General features: G+C 36.5%; 1 protein-coding gene across 2 annotated transcripts in view; it reads left to right on the forward strand.

The window, feature by feature from the left end:
* Rb1 (RB transcriptional corepressor 1) overlaps positions 1–24,517 on the forward strand; it is a 121,372-nt gene that overhangs the window by 91,054 nt on the left and 5,801 nt on the right. Inside the window, exons 18-24 of one of the 2 annotated variants that reach the window (XM_051195389.1) lie at positions 11,049–11,164; positions 13,085–13,230; positions 14,685–14,830; positions 16,848–16,952; positions 18,005–18,118; positions 18,229–18,392; positions 21,366–21,396. In XM_051195389.1, the coding sequence (XP_051051346.1) occupies positions 11,049–11,164; positions 13,085–13,230; positions 14,685–14,830; positions 16,848–16,952; positions 18,005–18,118; positions 18,229–18,392; positions 21,366–21,396 (822 nt within the window). The remainder of the gene's footprint in view (positions 1–11,048; positions 11,165–13,084; positions 13,231–14,684; positions 14,831–16,847; positions 16,953–18,004; positions 18,119–18,228; positions 18,393–21,365; positions 21,397–24,517) is intronic. The other variant, XM_051195390.1, reaches the window with a different exon arrangement.

Raw genomic sequence — 24,517 nt, forward strand, 5'->3', positions numbered from 1 at the left:
TTTTAATAGAACTTCATCCTAAAACCCGAGAGTAGTCTGCTCAAGCCTACATTACAGAGTGCTGTTTCTGTGCCCCTGTAATTTCAGTTGCTCAGTCACTCAAGCACAGCTGAAGAAGAGTGTGTAAGAAGCAAATTCTTTGGCCGTGGCTGTTTATTGCCAGGGCTGGAACTTCAATTCTAGTTTCTTGGTATTAACTCAAGTTCCTAATGTGATGATAAAATGATGATAAATGGCTGGCCTGCCAAGGTGAGTTGCTGAAGATTGTATCATGGCAACAGGTCTAATAATGCAAGAGGTTTATTGGAGGAGAGGGCAGAGAAAGGGGTCATGAGATAGAGATGGAGAGACAGAGAGAGAACAAGACAGCCATCTGGGTTGCCCGGGACCTTTAAGCGTGCTTGTATCACTACACGGCTCTTCTCAGAGCATCTCAACAGTGGAAATGCACCTCACCAAGTGGCGGGGCTGATGATGATGTAAGCTGCTGCCAAAGGCAGGCCAGTTGGTTTCATATCCACAACACCCCACTGTATCATGATAGTTTCTAATCTTTTATTTTTTTCCTGATAGAATACTGGAAACTTAGATCAAAGCTTAAATAAATATTAAGCAAAGAACTTTGGTTTTTTGTTTGATTATATATAAGCTTTTTGAAACACTAACATGACTGAAATATAACTGATATTGCTGGGTATGTGGCATAAGCCTTTAATCCTGGAACTTGGGACACAGAGGCAGAGGAATCTCTGAATTCAAGGCCAGCCTGATTTTTCAGAGTTTTAGGATGGCCATGGCTATACAGAGAAACTTTTTTGAAAAGCAAAACAAAACAAAACAAAAACAAAAAAAGACTGGGGCCTAGAAAAATCTCTCAAGACTTAAGAGCACATGTTGTTCTTACACAAGACCTGGATTCTATTTAAAAACATATGATGGGTCACAGTCATCTGTAACTCCAATTTTAAGGATCCAGTGCCATCTTCCAACCTCTGGGGGCACTAAACATGCTTGAGGGGCATCTATAGGCAAAACACTCATACATAAAATAAGGTGAATAAATCTAATAAAAAGAGAAGAGAGAGAAAGACTTCTGGAACAGGATAGATGGTTCATTGGATAAGAGCACTGGCTGCTTTTCCAGAGGACTCAGGATTGATTCCCAGCACACACATGGCAGCTTGCAACCATCTGTCACTTTAGTCCAGGAATAGTATAGTGACCTCTTCTGGCCTCTGTGGGCACCAGGTGTGCACATGGTGTATAGACACATGCAAACAAAACAACACCCATACATAGAAAATAATAAAAAATTTAAAGACTTTACAAAAGTTTGGGGAAAGGAGTATACAATTTAAAAAATAGAAGTGTGGTCCAGTGTAGGACAGTGGTGGAGCTCTTGCTTATCCGGTTTGGAAACCTAGATCAGATCTTCACTAAAAGCCTGGAGAGATGGCTGAGCACTTAAGAGCACTTGTTGCTCTTCCAAAAGATTCTAGCTCAATTCCCAGCACCCACATCAGGTTGTTCCTAACTGCATATAACTTGAGTTTCAGGGTTCTGATTCCTTCTGACCTCTGTCGGCACATAAACTCACGTATAAATAAAAATAAAATCTATATCAAAAGAAAATAAAAATAGGACACTAAAAGCTTAGTGTTACATTAAGTGAAGTTTTTAAGAAAAAAAATACAGCTTTAACCGAGTAGTTTTATTATAGCCTCATCATGCAGTAGAAAGGAAATAATGTGCTCATATTGTATCTCATATAATATTTAAATAGAGCATTTTCTTTTTATTTATTTTTAAGATTATAATTATGTCATTTCCCCTTTCCTCCTTCCAAGCCCTCCCATTCAAGAGCATTTCCTTACAGAAGGAAATGTGTTAGAATAAACTAGCAAAATTAACCCATTCAAAATGAACAACAAAAAACAGAGGGTCTGAATAAGATGTCACTTTATCCTTAACTTAAAAGTAGTTTTTAGTAGCCAAAGTTAACATTTTTATTGTTAAAAGTCGTTTACCTTCAAAACTGAAAGTGACTGAATATTGCATTTTTAAATAGACAACAGATGTTTTAAAGATCTAATTACATGAACACTATTCCAGATATAATTACAACCAAAAACAATTTGATTTTAGGCATTTGGGCTCTTAATTCACTTAGATCCAGGGAAAGGGACTAGCTCAATATAGATAGGAGCACTCAAAGGTCCAGGGCTGTTGGTGAGGCTCCAAGTCACTGATCATCCACCCACAGCGAAAGCTCCATGATCACTTTTATTAGTTTGCCACTGCAGTTACTTTAATCAACAGATTCCTTGGGAAATGTGAGGATTTCCTATCAATACCAGATGTTGCCAGCACTGCCTCTAAAAGGCTGAAAACAAAAGAGCAGACGGCTAGCGGAAGGGAAGGGAAGGGAAGGATGGCCTCTATAGGAGCCCCTGTCAGAGCCCAACCTTTTGTTGTTGTTTTAGTTAAACAGAAGTGGGCCCTTTTGACCTGACCAATAAAGGTTGCCTGATTGTTGTCCTGATCACATACATAGGAAAACAGGACATGCACCTAAAAAATCTTTCCTGTTGGGCTCTGGGTGTTGCTCAGAGGCCAAGGAAGGCCCCTAAGTTTGATCCTCAGCACCACAAAATAACAAAACAAACAAACAATACTTTTCCTGATTATGTTATCTTCATCTATTCATTGATTTTGTTTATTTGTATATGTAGGCAAAATACTAATATATATAAAATAAATCTAAAACAATCTTATCATAGTAGATTAAAAAAAAAAAAAAAAAAGCAAGGCCTACCCTGTGCAGACCATAGGAAGACAGTTTTAAATACAGAGACACAAACATGCTAAAAGAATGAGTTGAGTTTGGAAGCCTGGAGGAAATTGAGGATTACTAACTATGATTCCCATATTAGTAGAGATATCAGAGATCGGGGGATTGGTAGATAGCTACAACAGTACTGATGGGATCAAAGCTGGTTAGTGGTGAAGGGAATGAGTGTCTTTGGTCATGTTTGAATGTGTTCTACTTAAGACATTTGTAAATCATTCACATGGGAATCTTTAGGATTCAGTAGGAAGTGTGGACCTGCAATGACAGAATACTTTAGTCCTAAATGTATATTTGGAAATATATAGATGTAGGTAAAGCCATGACAGTAGCTCTAGTAGAATGTATACTGGCAGAGTATTTAGTGAAATAACACTGTTAAGGGACTGGAAAAAGAAATGGAAAAGAACTAGCAAAAAGGCCAAGGCCACACGTTTTCTATTTTCTATCCTAGTTTCCTTTTGTAAGGCAGAACAGTGGCTTAGGATAGTACAAAAACATTTCCTGCAATGTAGATCCAATAATATTCCTTAAAACACCAGGCAAACAATAGCAATTCCTGCTTTGCTTCCCCCATTGTTAGTTTTTCTACTAGCACTAGAGGGTTCACTTCTACTTGGGCAATCAGAATCTCTTTTAGAAACACTGTGTCTGAATAGTCTTGACATCCTTTAATCTCTGGAGAAGTTTGTGCTTGCTTTAGAAATACATGCTAATTATGGAAGGTCATTTAGAATAGACTTACAGCTTCCACTTTTCTGGCCATATTGTTTATTTGATGAGATTCATACAAATTTTACTGACAGTGAGGATCTGGGTTCCTTCACAGGATTAGCTACCAAAGCAGCAAGCCTGTAGAGAACAATTATCCTGACAGTTAGTCTAAGCAGATAAGTAATGTCATGAGGCAGCTTGCCTGAGTGGAGAGAGAGCTGTTCCCTGAGTACTAGGTGGCAACAGTGCTATAGAGAAAAATGCCAGTAGTTTACTTTTGGAAGTTAAGTATGCCATTGCATCTTTTCTTCAGTGTTTTTAAAAATCAAATTTTAGCTGTGTTAGTTATTGATTGAGGTATTAGTTACCTATTGGCAATCAAAACAATAAATGTTTATTATGTGATTTTTTTTTTTTAAATGTCAGGACGCACCATAGTGGTGTGATTTTGACTCATATTTTCTCTAGAGAGATCTTGAAGTTGTCAGCCAGCTTTATAATCATCTTGGGGCTTTACTGATTGGTTTCAAGGTTTACTTCCATGGCTGTTGGCATTGGCTGATGGCCAGAGGCTTTGCCACCTGGATCTCTCCATAGCTGCTTCTTATGGTAGCTGGTTCTCCCATCTCCCAGAAGCAAGATATCCTAAGATGGAAACTGCCAGTCTTTAGTAAACTAACCTCACAAGTCTTGTGTTTTCATTTTTGACATATTCCTTGATCACACAGACTGATCCTAGCATAGTTTAGGGGTAGGTGGTCTGTATCATGTAAAGAATCACTGTTAGAAGTTATTGGATGATCCTGGATGCTGGCTGTGAAGGTTGCATGCTGTGTCTGCTGGGAAGCAAATCCTGTCATTGGCTTCCTTCTTTGTGCATTGCTATATTTAACTTATTCTTCAATGTGGCCATATTACTTGCTAATGTTACTGATACAACATTTTACTAATGTAAAAGCATTACTGAATGTTCATTATAAATCAGATCCTGGAATTTTATTTTGTAGATTCTCTCAAAAGTCTTATGTAGAACTTGTTAGTTACCTCGTTCCTTATTTCCCTGTTATGCAATCTGTGTTTTAGTTTTGTGGAACTAATAACTTCTTTCTTAAGGGCTTATGTGCCAGGTGCCATACTAAGCACTTTTCTTGTATCATCTTGTTTGTTATAGCCTTGCTATGGTTTGATTGCACTTCATATATTAGAATCTTGGTTCTCCGTGTGCTCATGTAGTTGTCATGAGCCCTAGAAGCTTGTTAGAACACGAGAGCTAGGGCCCTCTTAGTACTCTAGCCCTGCTTTATAATCTAATTATTCCCTCTTTCGTATGTTTCCCTCTACCATGAGGCGATACACTCAGGGAGGGTCTCATCTGAGAATGCACCATGATGTTTACACAGTCAGGCTCCAGAATTTCAAACCAAATAAATCTCTTTGTAAATTACCTAGCTTTAGGGATTTCATTTTAAAATGGAAAATGGACCTATTTTTCTTGTTAATGAACTATATGAAGTTTCTCTGGGATTATAATTCCTCTTTTGTTTCTGAGCCCTGTTCCTTACTTTTTACTTAAAATAGTTTACTCTTTCTTTGGGATTTGCCTCAGGCATAAAGTCTAAATTGTTTTCCCTAACACTTGATTTGAGTTAGGTGTTCCTCTTTTGACTTAGATATACCCTGTACATTTTAATATTGTGGAATTAACTACTCTGTGTGAATATTTTTATTTACTGATCTCTTTTATTTATTAGACTATAAACTGTGACTTAAAAGCTAAGAACAAAACAAAAAACCAGGGACTTTAAAGTCAAATAGCTTTAGACCAAATTCTGTATCTATCATTTACTGTGCCTAGCAGTTTACTCTAGGCTACTTTTATCTTTTGTGAAAGAACAGTAGAAGGAATAGTGTTTTTTGTTTGTTTGTTTGGAGTTGAAATAAAACAATGTAAGTAAAGTAATTGGTGCTTTGCTATAGCATTAGGGCAGATATGCCACCTTTTGTACCTATTTTGGTTTTCTATCTCTGACAAAATACCATAGGAAATCAACTTAAAAGGAGTAATGTTTATTTTTGGCCCATAGTTTCAAAGGTTGCATCTCCACTGTTTTGAGACTTGTAGTTGGTCAGAATATGGAGGCTAAGAATGCACAGTATAGGAAGCTTCATATATTTTGCTGACCGGGAAGAAGAGAGAAGAAGGGGCTGGGATTGCAATATCCCCTTCAATATACCTTTAGTGACCTCATTTCCTCCCCCATCAGGCTACCTCTTCTAGAAGTTTTACCACTTCCCAATAATGCCATAGGCTGGAGACTTAAGTTTTGAACATGAGCCTTTAAGACACAATCTAGATCCAAATATAACAATACCAAAGCTTTTGTGTAGATTATTAATAACTCTATGTAGTAGGGACTGCCATTAATGAGCTATTTTGTCTTAGTATCTTCAGCTGAATTATTGATGAGATTTTGAGAGATGGAATTGCAGGTAGGGGCAGATAACAGGGTAGAAATGGGGTTTAAAAGTCATGGCAGTCGGGACCAGAGAGATGGCTCAGAAGTTAAGAGCACTCACTGCCTGCTCTTCCAGAGATCCCGAGTTCAACTCCTTGAAACCACATGATGGCTCACAATCATATATAATGAGATCTTGTACCCTCTTCTGGCATGCAGGCATATATGCAGACAGAATACTGTATATATAATAAACAAGTCTTTAAAAAAAAAAAAAAGCCAGGTATGGTGGCATATACCTTTAATCCCAATACTCAGGTGTCAGAGGCACATGGATCTCCGTGAATTCAAGGCCAGCCTGGTCTATAAAGAGAATTTCAGGATATCCAGGGCTGTTAACAGAGAAACCCTGTCTCAAAAAACAAAACAAAACAAACAAAACACATGACAACAGGCAAAAGAAGAACAGAGAAGATGAACAAAAGAACATAGCTTGCATCCCAGTATAGTCAAAAATAGCATAAGTTCTAGGAGCAAGTAACCTTGGGTTTGAGCCCCTGCTGCACCATTCACCAGTCATATGGGCATGTGTGTTAAATGTCATGCCTCTGATTCTTCTGTAAAATGCTTAGAGTAATATTATCTACTTTGTAAACATGTAAGGACTAAATGATGGAATGTATATAAAATAGCATAAAGCCTCACATATAGTAAAATCTCACACATAAACATTAACTAGTGCTCTTATTAAACATGAGAGAATCATGAAGATAGACTTTTGGTTATGAAAGAAACAAGACTGAAGTATATAGTAATGTCTTTGTGTTATTAGTCATAGTTTGGGGATGATAGAAAGACCACTTGCTCATCTTCCTTACACATATAATTCTCAATGGCTAACATAATATTTTTGTCTAGAAAGTCTAATATGTAATTAAAATGAGTTCTCATAAATTCATGTAAATGTGATTTTTTTTTTAAAACATCTTGCTTTCTTACCCCAATTGCTTTAGTCAAAGTGCTAGAAAAAGGAGAACCAAATCCTTCTTCCAGCAGTTTGCCATTAGGATTTAGGGACTTCATGTCACAGCAGAAACTATGCAAATGAAACACCTCAGACTTGCTTGGGTTACTACTTTATTATTTTTGTTATTCAGTTATAGTTAGTAATTATTATTTTAGAAAATAAGTTGAGGGAAAGTTTGAAAGTTCCTTTGAAATACAAAAAGACAGAAAAAAACTGTTAACAATAATACTGCTATTTAAGAAAAGATAGTTACTTTTTAGGAACTTACATCAGAATAGAAAAATACAGTTTGTAGTTCCTAAGGGTATAGAAGATGCATGTGCACGCATGCACACATGTGTTGTGTCTTTGTGTGTTCATGTCTTCTCTCTGTATAGCAAGTGGCAGAGGTGGTGCATGATAGAAATAGAAAAGAAGATGAGAGTTGCACTTCTCTTGTTTTGTGTTGTGATGTTGATCTGGATGTTGAATCTAGGGCCTTGCACATAGAAAGCAAGTAGCCTACAATGGAACTATATTCTATTGCTGTCCAAGTGCTTTTCTTAAACAAGTTCAGTGGAAATTGCAGATAAGAGACAGGGATTATTTGAAGAAATTTCCTAATTGTGGTCATTTAATCAAAGGATGTTTGTCTTTAATCTGCTTGTAACCCTTAGTCATAACATTATTAATAAACAGTTCATGTCTCCTCATTTCAGCTTTGCAAGCACATTTACTCCTGACGTTTGAACTGCCCTTCTTATGCTTCCTTGTTCACTTACAACTTTCTCTTCCTTTTTTTTTTACAAAATTTGGCAAAGCATCCTTCACTTTCATCACATTCTAACTTCCTTTCAAGACTGTTCATGCCTTGTTCCCCTTTTAATGCCTTTTTCTCACATTGTGTCAGAAAAGAGGGTAGATTTGTTTTTATTTATTTACTTACTTGAGCTGGTGTTTCACTGTGCATAATTGGCTGTCCTGGAACTCATGGTGTGGGGTCCAGGCTGGCTTAGAACTCACAAAGTTCCATTTTCCTCTGCTGTGAATAAAAGTACACACCACCACACCTGACTTAAAATTATTATGTTTAAAGGATTTAGAAGAGTATATAACTAAGAAACTTCCATTTTAACTTTTTTCCTACTTTAAGGTAGAACTAATCTCAAGGAATTTAAAGAACTTCAATCTTTTTACTCCATTTTTTTTTTTTTTCGGTGTATGCTTATTCAGCCCCTAATGTTTGCAAAGCAGTTTTAAACATTTGAGATAAGTGCTGTGAACAACAGACAAAACCCACTTTCCTGAGTCTTGTATTATAGTAGAGATAGTTAATAAACAAGTAAACCAAGTCCAATAGGAGTTACAGGTAAGAAGCAGTGGGAGCTGCAACCCTCTGGACAAGGGGTTTGAGGGTGTGGATGTGGTGTGGGTTGAGCCTTGGAATGCTCTGGTTAAAGAATATCCTAGTCAGGGGAGGAACAAGCACAGAAAGGCAAGAGAAGGGGGTTGTTTGATTTTGTTATTTCATGATAGAGAATGATTACTTCATGCTGTACATAGACATAAGTGAAGATGCTGAGTGACAGACCAATACTTTTGGACAAAATACAAATGCACTTCATAGATGGATGGATTACTAGGCATATGTTTACATTTGAAAAGATATACTGTCAGGAGGCAGAGAGAGGGGGTATCTGAGTTGGAGGCCTACTTGGTCTACATAACAAATTCTAGGCCAGGCAAGGCCTAGTGAGTGTCTCAAAAACAAACAAACCAGAACTGGAGAGATGTCTCAGCCATTAAGAGCATTTGTTGCTCTTGCAGAAGACCTGGGTTTCATTTTCAACACCCATGTTTAGGTAATAACTGTCCGTAACTCTAGTTCCAGGGGTCCAATACTGTCTTCTGGCCTCTGCCAGGTATTATGTACATGTGGTATATAGGTATATGTGTAGTCAAAAATAGCCATACACATACATTTAATAAAGCTTTTACTTGAACAAAACAAAACAAAAACCCTAGTTCTTTATTTTTTTTTAAGATGAGGTGAATGAAATTAATATGGATAAGAAAAACATACTGTTTGGAAATGTTTAGACTTGAGTAACTTCAAAAGAACTATTCGGTAATTCAATTTAGTGGGTTTTCTTTCTTTTTATATTTCTTCTTTCCTGAAATGTTTCTTTCAGAGTGCTTTTTGTTTGGTTTGCTTTGGTACTTTCATAGTAGAAACTTGCCTGAAATACTTGATTGGCATTCATATGTAAGTATAAATCAGTAAAAGTTAGCTAGAGGCTGTGTTTACCCAGGAAGGGATTTTGACTATGTGGTGACTTGCATGGATATAATTCCCTTGTAAAGCCTTTGGTTTGTTAATATCTGTAATTTTTTTCTCTTAGAGTCAACATTTACTTAGCTTGATGCTTATGTTTTCATGCCTGGAGGATAGGATCATAGTTTCAAACATCCTAGGCTGTGGAAACAGGAAGCAGTATAGGATATGTATCATTTGTGATCAAGACTTTTCATTAATGCTACCTTCTTTAGTGTGGTGGTTCCTTTTTAGATTCTGTCTGGTGAGAGACTTCAGGACAAGCAGTTCTGTTTTATGCTCACTAAATCTCCATTATTTTTTTTTTTTTTTTCATCACTATAGACAGAAGAGGAGACAAATGTCTTATTGTTTAGTTTACCCTTAGGTGGAGTTCTGCGAATCTTCCTGTTGCTATTTCCCCTTTTACCTTGCTGTCCGAGGCATCTAGGATCATGACTTCCAGATCTTCTGGAGGGTAGAGTTCCTAGTGGGAACTAGAAAGATGTCTCTGTGGTTCAGTGCACTCCCTGTTCATCCGGAGATCTAAGTTTAATTCCCAGATCTCACGTGGCACATAACCATCTGTAACTCTAGTTCTAGGACATCTGATACCCTTTCTGGCCTCCATAGGCACTGCATGCACAGACATACATTCAGGCACAGCATTCTTACACATAAAATAAATCTTTTAAAAAAGGGTTCATTTGATTTGTCCATTACTTTTCCTTATTGTTGGGCTTTCATTTATCCATTTATCAGATTGTAACTAGATCAGCACTTAACCTCAGGCTTCTGGGTTCCTTCCTGTCAGTTTCAAGGTCTCCCCTTAACAACATAACAACAACATATCTTTGTTTTCAGTTTTATTAAATTCTACTCATAGACATATTATTATTTTCTTTTTTAAATACTTTATTTAACATTTTTCATTTATTTTACATACCAACTAGTTTCCCCTTCCTTCTCTCCTCCCATAACCACCCTTTTCCTATTTGTCCCCCTCCCCATGCACAAAGCATGGCTCATCAAGTTGAGGCAGGACCAAGTTCCTCACCTTAAGACTAATATTTTCTTCTCTACGTTCTTTGACTATTTTGTGTGTCTTGTACCTAAATTCTACCTCCTTTCCTAGTAAAGTTACATATCACTAGCCTAACCTCTGATATTTGAAATGCTTCAAAATCCAAAGCTTTTTGTTGTTGTTGTTGTTGTTTTGGGGATGGAGTTAGGCTAAGAAGTCATTCTACCTCTGGGCTACTTTCCAGCCCCAAATCCATAACTTGTTACATCCAGACATGGTACTACCTCCTGTGCTGTATCATAGTCAAAAAATGCAACTAAAATATTGATAAAGGTTACTTCAGACTACATATATAAGGTATATTTCTAACATAAATAAATCCTGTACTTAAACTTTGGTTTAATCCCCAATATATCTCATTATATATAAGTGAATATACCAAAAATCAGAAGCCAAGACATTCTCTTTAATGTTAGAGAAATATTTAAGGTCATACATTTTCCTATTTGTGTGTATATGTGTGCTCACAATATCAAAATTGTGGAGCAAGAATTTCAAAATACAGTAAAGGATCTCATTCTGCTTAAACTTAATAGTGCTTAACCTTGTCAGCTAGCATACTTTTGATATGTACTTGGAAAAAGCATGCTTGCTGATGTTGTTAAAATTCCATTTCTTTCAACCAGGACTCACCTTTATTTGATCTCATCAAGCAGTCCAAGGATGGAGAAGGACCTGAGCACCTTGAGTCTGCTTGTCCTCTCAGCCTTCCTCTCCAGAGTAACCACACTGCAGCAGATATGTAAGTAGAAATGCATCGTGTCATCCATTCAACTTGCAAAGGAAAATTCAGAGCACTACATAGAAATTGTAGGACTGGAATTTTGCATAAGACATTTTTTTCTTTTTTTCCTTAAGAGGAATGTAAGGTACATGACTTAAATAAGGTCATATAAAGAATTACAAAGCTGCTGAATCACATGGAGTTGGTGTAAGGGGAATTTTTTCATGATAGTGATGGCTCCATTTTAGTTAAGCCTTAATAATCAGACAGGATTTCAACATGAAAATTGGAAAAGCAAAGGAAATGTCTCATGAGCCAGAACTGGATTGTATATGTAACAGCCAGAAAGCAGGAAACATTTTTTCAAAGAGTATACAGCAGACCATTTGAGTGATCTATAGCATAAGTATAGGGAGTAGTGTGGAATATTACACATTAGTGTGTAGTGGTAATCATGAGAGAAGAAACAGCTAACATTTGTTGGAGGTTGCCTATAGTTTATGCATTTGCATAATTACTTAAGATTCACATTTTTCATTAATTGTTCATATCAGTCCTTTAATGTAGAAGATACTGTATTAGCAACAACTATCTGTAAAATGGGAGTGAAGGAAGTACGGTGACTCAGGATAAATAGAAATGAGCCCAAGTAGTCTACCAATACCCATGCTTTTTTAATCCCTCTAACTGCTACATTTCATAGAAATGTGCTTTATGTTTTTGCCTGATTCTGTAGATATCTAGCATCCCATAATTAGCATAGGGATCATTTTCCTAAGATACCATTTCCATGGTCATGTCTATCTAAAGTATTTCTAGCTCACAGAGACTCTGTATTCAGGTATAAATTTGTTTGCTAGGTAATATTTTCATACAACTTAGCTTTATGGTAAATGGTTACCTGGTAAGTGCTAGGTTAACAGTGCCAGTCACTGGTAAGATTAGGTGGCCTGGTCCTTCTCCCTTACAGAGCTTTGTATGTTGGAGGAAGGAAGCAGTGGGTGAACAAATAAACTACCATAAGTTGAACTTAAAGCCTTAGTGCTGTACGGGAAACAAATGGAGTGACATGAAGATGAGACAGAGAAGCTGGTAGAGTATTTAGAGTGGCTTCCCTTTGTGATGAAGTGATATTTTGACTAGAGACCTGAAAGGGAACAAAATGCCGACCAAGTAGAAGTCTTCCTGTTTGGGGAAATTGACTAAATTGGGGACTAGAAAGAAATCTAGGGTGGATGGGTAAGTGTAGTAAAGGTAAGGTTGTTGGGGCACACTGGAGTTAGATGCACTACGTTCCTGTAGGCTACAAGGAGTTGAGGTTTTTTGTTTTGTTTTTGTTTGTTTTGTTTTTTTAATAAAGATAGTGGGAAACCATTCAAACACAGAACTGTGTATAATTAGTATTAAGAGACTATTCTGGCTGCTACCAGAAATGGACAAAAAAGTGCAAAGATTTTGAACATCTTAAATGAGGGTTATGGGTGATTTGGTCTGTCATAAACATTTGTTTAAGATGGGAAAAACTGGGTGAAGGAATCCAGAGTTCTGCTTCGACCTTTGAAGTTTTGAGATTCAAGCAGTACTATCTATTTCGTAACTGGATAGTTGCATCTAGAACTCAAGGGAAACCTGGGTTTTTTTGTTGTTTTTTTTTTTTTTTTTTTTTTTTTTTTGCACAAGTTAAGTAATTTTACAGTTGCTAGTTATGTAAACTAAAGGAAAGTCAGGGATATTGAAGTTTGGAAAAGAACAATTTTCCTGTTAAGAAAGCTTTCCCAGCTTGTATTTAAATAGCTGACTCATGGAATTTGGTATGCAATATTAGATCAAATAGTTACAGTGTGTCTGAGTATTTGTATAATTGAACACAACTGGTGTGTGTGTGTGTGTGTGTGTGTGTGTGTGTGAAATGAAGACTCATCCTTTGTATATATCTAGGTATCTTTCTCCTATAAGATCTCCAAAGAAAAGAAGTTCAACCACACGTGGAAATTCTGCTACAAATGCTGACACACAAGCAGCCTCAGCCTTCCAAACTCAGAAGCCATTGAAATCTACCTCCCTATCCCTGTTTTACAAAAAAGGTCAGTAGAAGATTACTTTCAAGAGCACAGACTCTAGAACAGGCTTACTGGGTTGAATCATGGCTGCAGTACTTTTGATAATGTGACCCTGAGCACATCACCTAATATCTCTATGCCTCAGTTTCTTTGCTTATAAAATGAAAAAAAATAATCTGCCCACTAAGAATGTTACATTATAGGAATTAGGGGATAATTAGTACGGATAAAATGCTTTTGTAGGGCCTAGCATATAGTAAGCTCTCGGAAAATGCTATGTTAGTGTTGTTTCTGTTGTTTTGTCATCAAGTTAGTGTTTGGAAATACACCAGTATTATTTTGCTATTTAAATGTTTGTCTAGAGTTAAGATAATATAGTGTAGTATTGCCCAGTACAGGCATATTTCTTGGATATTCAGGACATTTAAGAAGTCCACTAATCAGGTTACATAGCATTCTGTGGTTGTATGCAGGTGTAGTAGAATAGCGAGGTCCACCTTGCAAATCTGTGGTATATATTCACAGGAAAGTCCTCAACTGCTTGAAGCTCTTTGCAAGAGTGAAAGGCCAGATTCCTTTGTGATAGGACTTTGTGTGATTTTATTCAGGTTACAGATACACTGAGCTTCATAGGCACATCATAAGATTTGGCCTTGAGTTATATAGTAATTCTCAAAAGGCAGTTCCTAACCAAGAAAACCCAGCCGGGAGTACCATAAATGAGGAAATGGGGACCACCTAGACCTCTTCATTCAGAGATCTACATTATGAGCATAGGTGCTTTGTTTTAACAATCCCTTGTCAAGTTTGACATAGAGTAAAGTTTCAGACCTTTGGGAACAAAGTTTTAGCTTTGAAAAGTTCTGCTTACCTGCAAGTCTTTAAAGGAACGTTTTGAAACATGAGTCTTTACTTGTAAAGTAAATGGATAAAAATACAAATTCCTTCTCTCCCAAGTCATGTTTGTAGTGGTACACTTAAACTAAACTTCCTATCACAGTCATGTTGCACTGATACATGCACTACATGTTTCAAGAGTATACTCTGTTGGTATTTATAGAGAAATTGAACGGTATGATTTTTTTTTCTGTAAAGGTTGGAAAAAGAATAATCACTTGGAATTTTTTGTTATTTTAAAAATAATCACTCTAATATTATTAATGTAAATTTTCAACATCAATGCTGAATGATTACCAACAGAACCAAAGCAAATCTTACTTGGTTTACCTAATTTCACAATATCATATGACCTTTCCTCTCTGCCTCAGTTTCATAATTTAATAGCCAATTCAAATATTATTGAACCTTGTGTATGTAACACTGCTAATACTAGGAATCATTTATTCATAAGGAAAGTAGTCTTAGAGGCTAGTTTATTTTTAAAATGTTACTTATAAAGGAATTTAATGTTTTAAAACATCCACTCAAAGTTGTAAATGAACAGTAAGTAAATAGGCTTCATTCCCTTGCATCTGCAGTGTACCGTCTAGCATATCTCCGACTAAATACACTATGTGCACGCCTTCTGTCTGAGCATCCAGAACTAGAGCATATTATCTGGACTCTGTTTCAGCATACACTGCAAAATGAATATGAGCTCATGAAAGACCGGCATTTAGACCAGGTAAGAAAGTCAGTCACCACCATCATTTATTTCATCCTACTGTGAACTGAGTGCTGATTTCCCATGTAAAAGATTGGATTGTAATCAGTATCATCACCTCTCTTTCTCCCAACTCTCCCCCTCTTTCTCTTTCCTGGTGTTAGTTTAATTAGAGCCTCGTACTTAGTGGCAAGTGCTCCACTGAGCTCTTCCCACCCCCATCCCACCACCATCCCTTGAAATGTGTCCTTTTTCTTCCTTTTCTGTTGGCAGCTATTGAAATCTATTACTTTTTAGAAGTACACATGTATACTTCTGAGACTCAATTCTACACAGCTATTCTGCTGAGAATACACTGTCTTAGTTACTATAGCATTTTACTTTTTGGAATAAAGGGACATGATTATATTTCATTCTTTTTTCAAGATCATTTTAACTATCCTGACACATAAATTTCCATATGCAATTTAGGACTGACTTGTTACTTTCTCTGAAGATTTTGAAATTGCATTGAATGATGTATCAGTTTGAGGGGATATCACCATGTTAACACGAAGTCTTCGTCCTGGCTGTGATATTCTTCTGCTCTTTTAGGTTTTAATTCCTTTCAATAACATTTTATAGTTTTCAGATGCAAATCTTAAATTTAGTTTATTAAATATATTCCCAAGTATTTTGTCCCTTTTAATAATAAGGGAAATTGTTTTTATTTCACTGTGAGCCATTCATTTGCTTTATGTACATTGATCTGTGTGGTATGGTATCAGTAAAATATTGGCCTCATACAATTAGTTGGGAACTTCTAATTTCAGAAGAATTTTCTGAAGAATTTGTGTTGGTAGTGGGTCTTCTTGAAATCTCACCGAATTCTCTGCTGGAGCCCATGGGTCTGGGCTTTCGTTTGTGAACACTTATTGTTTAATAATTCAGAATTAGGTTTTATTTGCTTTTATTATTTTAGTCAGGGTTGGCAGTTTACGTAGTTTGAGGAACTTTTCTGTTTCATCTTAGTTATTTTATTGGTACATAATTTTTCATGATATTCTCATATAATCCTCTTGTTTTTATAATATTGATAATGTTCTCAACAAGAATGATATTTTAAGCAAAAAATGGGTTATTATAATAAAAAGGATAACTTACATATATGGATGCATAAGTTGCAGCACATTGGTTTTTTTAAATAGCTATTTATTATTTTATGTTCCTACATCTTTCTATAACATAGACAATCAGATTCCTGGAAAAGTAAGCTTTTGGCAACTCAGATTTTTATGAGTGACACTTTATATATTAAAGTGGAAAAAGAGTGTCAGCTGGCACAGTGCGTCATAAATGGCATTCTCAGTGTGAGGCTCAGTCTTAAGACACTGAATGAGAGGTAGTGAGTAGGAATCCTTGGTAACAGGAATCCTTGGTAACAGCAGATGCAAGGGAAATGTTGCTGAAATGATGGATACTTGAATTAAGTAAATCATTTTCAAATCACAGTTTTGCGTTTAAAATAGTTTAATTGAAAGATGCCATAGAGAAAATTCTATTATCATAAGGATATATCCTAATGGAAACTCAGCAACAAAACTAGTCCAGCCTTCATTCAGATTGAGTCAGAACACAGTTAACAGTCTAGGGACTCTGTCATCAGCACGTCCTTGCACGCCAAGTTATTATGTGTTACTTCATTGCATAGCTTAAAACTTTTTCATGTGACCTGTTTAAAAAAAGTATGGATCATGCAGTTAGTTTGTTCTAGTTTCAACACTCGATAAACATTAGAGAACTGGAGCTGAAGTTGGATGACTTAACAAACTGGATAGTCAGTCCTGAGTCATTGAGTCAGCTGCTTGCATTTTGTTCTGTAAATACAGATGTTTTGGTTAAATACCTTACACAGACTTTCAAAGTGAGCTCAGAATAGGGGAAAGAACTTAGAAGAAATTAAAGTTTCTTCTTTTGAGGCCAAAAGACAGCTAATAATACTTTAAAAACAAGGTGATACAATAAAGTTCTGAGAGCTTCTGTCCCATTTACTTACTAGATCATGATGTGCTCTATGTATGGCATCTGCAAAGTGAAGAACATAGACCTTAAATTTAAAATCATTGTGACTGCATACAAGGATCTTCCCCACGCGGCCCAGGAGGTAGGTGATCTCTCAGGGTAAGCCTTTCAAAAATAAATTGTTACTCACAATTGACTTCACTTGTTAATTAGAGATCATATATTCGTATTTAATTTTGTAATACTGATTAATTATTTGCAACTAAAGTAGAACTAGAAAACTATGACATACTATGAAATCTAAAGCCATACATGAAATTTATAAATAATACTATATTTGTGTATTATAATTACCAGGATAATTGAAATAAACTTCGTAGTATATTGGTTTTTATTTCTCCACTGGAAAATACAGTATAAGTGAACCCTTATAAAGACATAATAAGTTCTTCCGTTGCCAGCCCATTTTGGGTCTTTGGTTTCCTCTCCCACAGAGAGGTCATCATGGTAAAACAGACTTAGTATGATACACATTTCACACTATCCTGGAGTGCAGCAGAGAATCATGGGTTATTATTTCAGACTGTCAATTGAATTTTTGGAAAATGATGTTTTTGTTTATATATTTGGAGTTTTCTAAATCTGGTTATATAAGTTGTATAACAGAGGCATCCCATAAATTTTCTATAGTTTTACCTAATTAAATTTATATAAGTTGGACATAATGTCCCAGGCCTATATAATTCCTACTTGGAATGCTAAATGGGAAAGAGATATCAAGAGTATAGAGTTACATAGCTAGACACTGCTTATAAAAAGGAAAAAATAAAGTAGAAATGGGTTGCAAAATAAGTATTGATATTAATTGATATTTCCTAAACTCTAGACAGGGGGCTGCTACATGTCAGTGTATGTTGTCTGTATAGTGGGGTTATAGTGCTGACATACAGCCTATTTACTCTCTTGTGAGATAGCCAACTCTCCATCAGTGGCTGTCAGCCCCTTTCTCTGGGTCCTTCGTGACATTTCACTTTGGATAGGGCATCTATAATCTAAATCTAAAAAAGCCTTTTCAGATTATTGTTTTCTCTATAAAATGTGGGTTTTAAAATAAAACTGTTGCACAACTATTTTAAAAGAAAATTTAAAGAATTTCTCAAATTCATGTAACATGTTTTTATTGTTTTTCCTCAGACCTTTAAACGTGTTTTGATCAGAGAAGAGGAGTTTGATTCCATTATAGTATTCTATAACTCAGTTTTCATGCAGAGACTAAAAACAAATATTTTACAGTATGCCTCCACCAGGGTATGTTGAAAATATCCTTTAATTGGAGAAATCTAATAACAAAGTAATGGTTCTCCCCACCAAAACATTAGATCCATTATCTTTTTTTCCCCCTTTTGTTTTGTCTCTAGCCTCCTACCTTGTCACCAATACCTCACATTCCTCGAAGCCCTTATAAGTTTTCTAGTTCACCCTTACGGATTCCTGGAGGTAACATCTATATATCACCCTTAAAGAGTCCTTATAAAACTTCAGAAGGTCTGCCAACACCCACGAAAATGACTCCAAGATCAAGGTTGGTTCTTTTTTAAAGGAATGCTGAAAAAAATAACACATTGATAATTTTGATTAAAGCATAAAATTGTAAAGCTTTCTTTGTTTAAAGTGGGCTAGGCTGTCAGGTATTTAATTTCCTTATGCGCGTTAAGTAAATGTATGTCGCGTTAAGTAAATGTATGTAAAGAATTTGGGGAGGAAGAAAATGTGTTTACCTCTATGGGCTTGCCCAGCTGCTGAAATCTCTTCTGTACATACTTTTAGAACCAATATTCGTGTGTGCCTCAAAACACTAATAATAGTTTTTTGTTTGTTTGTTTGTTTGTTTTTTGGAGGGTCGAGATAAAACTTTTTTGAGTAACAGCTCTCACTGTCCTGGAACTCAATCTGTAGATCAGGCTGACCTCAAATTCACAGAGATCCTCTGTCTCCCATGTGTGGGATTAAAGGCATATGCCACTACCTCCCAGCTAAAACATTAATAGTTTTATATGCCATCAAAGTAGATCATTTTAGCTTAACAATATTTATCTGTTTGTTTGTTGGTTGGTTGTTTGGTTGGTTTTAAGCAGGGTCTCAACTATTTAGCCCTTGGTTGGCCTGGAACTTGCTATGTAGACCTACCTCTACTTCTGAGTACTGGGATTAAAGACATGTGTCATCATGCCCAGATTCTTTATTCTAAATTTACTGTAAACCCTGTGGATCTTAGTATTTTGCTTGTTATGGAAATGGAGTGATAAGGGCTGGCAACATGGACCACCCATAAAAGTACTTGCCACACAAACGTAATGACAAGTTCAATTCTGGATCCATGATAGAAGAGAAGAATCAGCTTCCTAAAATTGTTCTCTTATTTTGTCATGCTTGCCCACATTCATACACACAGATCACTTACATACACAGTAATAATAATAAGTAGTTTATTAAATGATGTCTCATTAAGTGTAGATTACAGTCAGTTAAGAAAACCTACCTTTCTTAATTCTGTTGGTGGATATTTTACATTACCTTGGGCATTTCTGTTTCAGAAGGGCTCTGTGGCTCAGCAAAATGTATGTGAAGCTATTTAAAATTCTCAGATGAAAGATTTTGTGCAGTGACAAATCATATCTCTGCCTTTGAAGTCCTTCATTTGACTAATTATGTCTTATCATGGGCTATTTGAAATTGGCTTGATGTTTATAAAGTAGGAGGCCAATTAACTAGTATAATTAATGCAGTCTCATCAGAAATTCTCAGTACCTGTAGTTTGTACCTGGTGGGCAAGAAAAACAAATGAGGAGAAAAGGACTCCCTTAGCTTTTTAGGAAATTCCCATGTAGTACGTTTAATTACATAAGCAAGCACACCTGTGATTAAAATTTCAAACTCTGTGGAAAAATATTAAGTAAAAAAAAAATGATTGGAAATACGATGGAAGGCTGCTGTGTGTATCTAGATCTCAGTTTGTGTGTTTACTTTTTTCCTCTTTGAAGCCAGATCTTTCCATATGTAGCCCAGAACAGCAGTCCTACTGCTTCAGCCTCCCATGTACTTAGATTACAGGGGTGAGCCACCATGCCCAGCATTATTTGGTGCTCATTTTAGGAAAAAAGCCATATTGTAAACACCCTAATTGGCAGATCACTGATGAGGCTTTAGAGAGTTGTAGCACTGTGCTCATGCAGCATATTTAGGCATTCTGATTGATCAAATATATATGGGAAGATGGCTTTTATCAAGGAAATGGAAGACAATAAAATCTACATAGCTACCAGTTCCATATGTATGTTTTTGTGTCTTTACTGGCCTATATGAAAAAGTACTTTTTCTACTTCATTATCAAAAATATAAGTTATAACTGAGTCTGGTAACATGGACCTGTGATCTCACTTGCTTAGGAGGCTGAAGACAGAGTATTACAAGTTCAGGACCTGCTGGGCAACTCAGTGAGACCTTATCAAAAGAAGGTTTGGAATGTAGCTTGGTGGTAGGGCACTAGCCTAACATACACAAGACCCCAGTTTCAACCTCCTGTAATGAGAAACAAAACCAAACCATAAACAATATGCTTGAAATGATGAGAAATAGAATAATAAGGATCTCTGATTATAGAATACATAAGAAATAGCTTTTACTATATATCAATATAAATCCTAATTAAAATCTGATTATTACTTTATAAGCATAAATTTTTAAAATAATATTTATTGGGGATAATGGGCCCTGCATGCCATGGCACACATGTGATGGTCAGAGGAAACCATTGTAGAGTCTGTTCTCTCTGTTCACCTTTGTTTGTGGGTTTTGGTGTAGGACCTCAGGTGGCCAGATATGTAGCAATTGCCTATACCTGCTGAACCATCTCACCAGACCTTCTTAATTTTAAAGTTATTATTATTGTTGTTCTGTTTTATATTTATTTACTTGGTGGCCATGCATGCTACTGTGCATGTGTGAGGGTCAGGACACAACTCGTTGGAGCAATTCTCTCCTGCCATGAGTTTCAGGGATCAAACTCAAGTCATCAGGCCTGGCTGCAAGGGCTTTACCTGCTGAGTCATCTTACTGGTCTTTCAAATTTTATTTGTTCACTTATAAGTTTGTATCAAATGTAACTTAAATTGCTGATTTATGAAGAACTAAGCAAAGAATCTTAAATTTTGTAAAAATCCTCTTTAAATGTGGGCCAAGGCAGAATTGTGCTCTGCACACCTTGAGTTACCTTTGCAAAGCAAATCTAAGAGGTCTGGGGGTATAGCTCAGTGGTAGAATGCATGACTGGCATATTTGAAACTTTGGGTTTGATCCTCAGCCACAAACACACATCTGACTAGTTATGTTTTAATTGCACTAGCACTAGTACAATAATCAGTGATTTCAGGGACAGAAAACCTGTGATCTCTGGTGATTTAGAATGCTGTGTCTATACTCATCTCAGTACAGACTCATCTGCACAAGTTTGTGTCTGGTTTTCACTACTAACTCACATTTTATCTTAACTTGACAGAATCTTGGTCTCAATTGGTGAATCATTTGGGGTGAGTATTTTTTTCTATGAAAAATGATTTCATAAATATACTGGGCAGTATGATGCAAGTGCTACGTGCCCCTGCATCTCTCTTATTTTTTGGTTTGTTGTTGGACATCTGTATATGAACATCCATGGTTTATATTGCATTAGATTCCCATAATTTGAGCTTATAGGTGCAACTGTCTAGATGTGTCCTCTAGTCATGTCATATAAATTTGAGAAAGTCATCTGAGATTTATTTCAAATCAGGTTTAACTTTGAATAATTTTCATAATTGGTGAACTTCCAAGTTGTTTTATAAATATTTCTCTGGGATTATATAATGCTCCTATAAATAGTCATTTAGTGGTTTTGTGTTCATAGTACTCCTGAAGTGAAACATGTATTCTCCAACCCTATACGCAGCTGCTGTTACCCAGTTGTTTTTGGATCCCACAGGTTCCAGGGCTAAGGTCATTAACTTCTACCAGATGCCAGTCACAAGTGGCAAGTTCTGTGTTACACCAGTTTTCCATCCAAATTGACTAAAAGGCAGAGGATCCCTGTAACATCTTTCCTTTCCAGCTTGACCATTTGCTAGAATATTTGTAAAATTCTTAGAAATTATTTGCTGATTATTAACAGTGTATTACAAAAGATGAGTGTCAGGTGAAGAAATACAGAGGGTGATGACCACTGGGGTCTCTAACCTGTTCCTGTGGAGTTAGCAACTCAAGAGTTATCTAACGCTGATGCTGAAGAATTTTATTTTGTACAAATAGTTGATTAACTAAATCTCTACCTACTTTTCCCACCCTTTGAGTTAGGAACTGTAGTTGAAAATTCCCAGCTTCTAACTGTGGCTTGTCTGACACTCTGACCCCATGCTGATCCTATCTAGGGGCCCATCAGGGGTCTCTCCTAGAACAAAAGATGGCCTATCATCCTTATCACTCAGGAAGTTCCAAGGGTTTTAGGAGCAGGAAGACAAAGGCCACATGATACCACATGTATATAATCTCATATAACTGTTTACACAAGTTTTGAAAATCAGTAACATGATTTAAAATGAGGTACTCTGAAATGAAACACCATATGCACACATTAGCAACATGTCTCTAGCTGCACATGCAGTACTCTAATGCACATTCGTTTATTTATTCTCTCCACCCCCACTTTGCCACACTCCCTTCTTTCCTTCCTCCCAGTGCTAGTCTTTCTATGATAAGCAAGACACTGAGATAGTGCAATGGTGCAGAGGGTAAAGGCGCTTACTGCATAACACAAGTGGCCTGAGTTTGATCCTGAGACTCCACATAAAAGGTGGGAGGAGAAAACCGACTCCAAAAGCTTGTCCTCTGACCCTGGCATGTGCATATGGTACACATACATGCTCACATTCATACACACCATGCACACATACATAATAAGAAGAAAAAATAAGACTTTGTTTTTATATAATTGGTGTCATAATGAGCCAAGCACAGTGATATATATATATATATATATCTGTAGTCTCAGCACTGGGGAGACAGGCAGGAGGATAAAGAATTTGTGGCTCCTCACAAATGAAAAATCAGTTCTCTAATGGAGTCTTTCTGGGGATACAAACCATTCTTAAGGGCAGGCCCCATGCCTAGCAGTAGGTTTTACACAAATGGAAGTCATTGACTTAGAAGGTTTTGACAGGTTTTTTTGTTGTTGTTTTTTGTTTTGTTTTGTTTTGTTATGGGTCCTTTGTGTATGTATTACAGTTTTCAGTTCTGTGTTTTTAGGGATTCTTATATGTACAAACATGTGTCTCTCTATTTACATGTGTACCTTGTGCTTTTTCTTTGACTCTTTTTGTTCTGTTTTATCCTATCTTTGTTTTATCTTACTTTATTATTACTTAGATGCATATTTGTTTTCTAACAAGAAACAAAAAGTGTATGAATTCCAGTGGAAAGGAAAATGGGGGAAATTTCAAAGAAGTTGGGGAGGTGAAACTGGTCAAATATATTTTATGAACAGTATCTGTTGCCAATAAAAGAAAAAAATGTTTAAAAGAATTTGTAGATAACCTGGGCTACACAGTGATTTGTAGGCCAGCATGGGCTATATAGCAAAAGTGTTGTTTTAGGGGAAAACAAAGGAGAGAAAGAAAAAGGAAGGGAGGAAGGGGGAAGAGAAAGAGATCAGCTGTGTGCACACATGAAAGCATACTTACTCTGTGTCAGCATTTCTCCACCTTCCTGATGCTGCAACCCTTTAATACAGTCCCACATGTTGTGCTGACCCCAACCACAAGGTCATTTTTGTAGCTACTTTGTGACTGTAAGTTTGCTAATGTTATAAATTGTAATGTAAATATTTTTGGAGATAGAAATGGGCCAGAAGGGTTGCAGCTCACATTGTTGAGAACCACTGCTCTAGAGGTATGCTAAATGAAGTATAAAAGTCAATTTTACAACTCAGTGCTGTAACATCTGATTCAAGATGGGCTACAGCTGCCAAGCTTCACAAAGGAGCTGTGAAATCATGTAAGTACAGCTGGAGCTAGGCAGATGTGTAACAGAGGCCACCAAACTTTTTGCTTACTACAACCTTTAAAACAGTGGAGAAAATGTCTTCATTCAGATATTAATAGGGCCATGGGACTACATTTCTGTCATGCTGATGTGTACTCTAAATATATTTTCATTAAATGAAGCCCATTCTGTCTCTAATGCACCATTCAGATCACATTTAACTTCTATATGCAACTCTGTTTCATTTGTTGGTTCAAGTAACATGTAATGTGCATATCTGAGACAATCTTGAAAAGGAAGCTAAAAGATTGGCTGGGTGAGATGAGGTGGTGTGCCTGCTGTGGCACTTCTTACCAAACTCACATCAGGTGCAGTAATATTACCCAAACTAAATTTGTGAAGTCTTTGACCATTCAAGTTAAAAAAAAACCTTGATGATTTGTCAACATTTCAACAAATGCCTTAACATATGATGGGTCAACACACCACCCATGAAATGAGTCACAGTTCCTTGCAGCTTTCCGTCTCATTATGTAATACTATATATATGTTTCCAGAAATCTAACTTAGCTCTTAGCTCTGCTGCTTCTGTGAAAAAGCCCTGGTTTCATGTGTAGGTGAGTCCCAGCAAGGCCACAG

The sequence above is a fragment of the Phodopus roborovskii genome, unplaced genomic scaffold, assembly GCF_943737965.1.
Source record: "Phodopus roborovskii unplaced genomic scaffold, PHOROB, whole genome shotgun sequence".
NCBI classification, from domain to species: domain Eukaryota; kingdom Metazoa; phylum Chordata; class Mammalia; order Rodentia; family Cricetidae; genus Phodopus; species Phodopus roborovskii.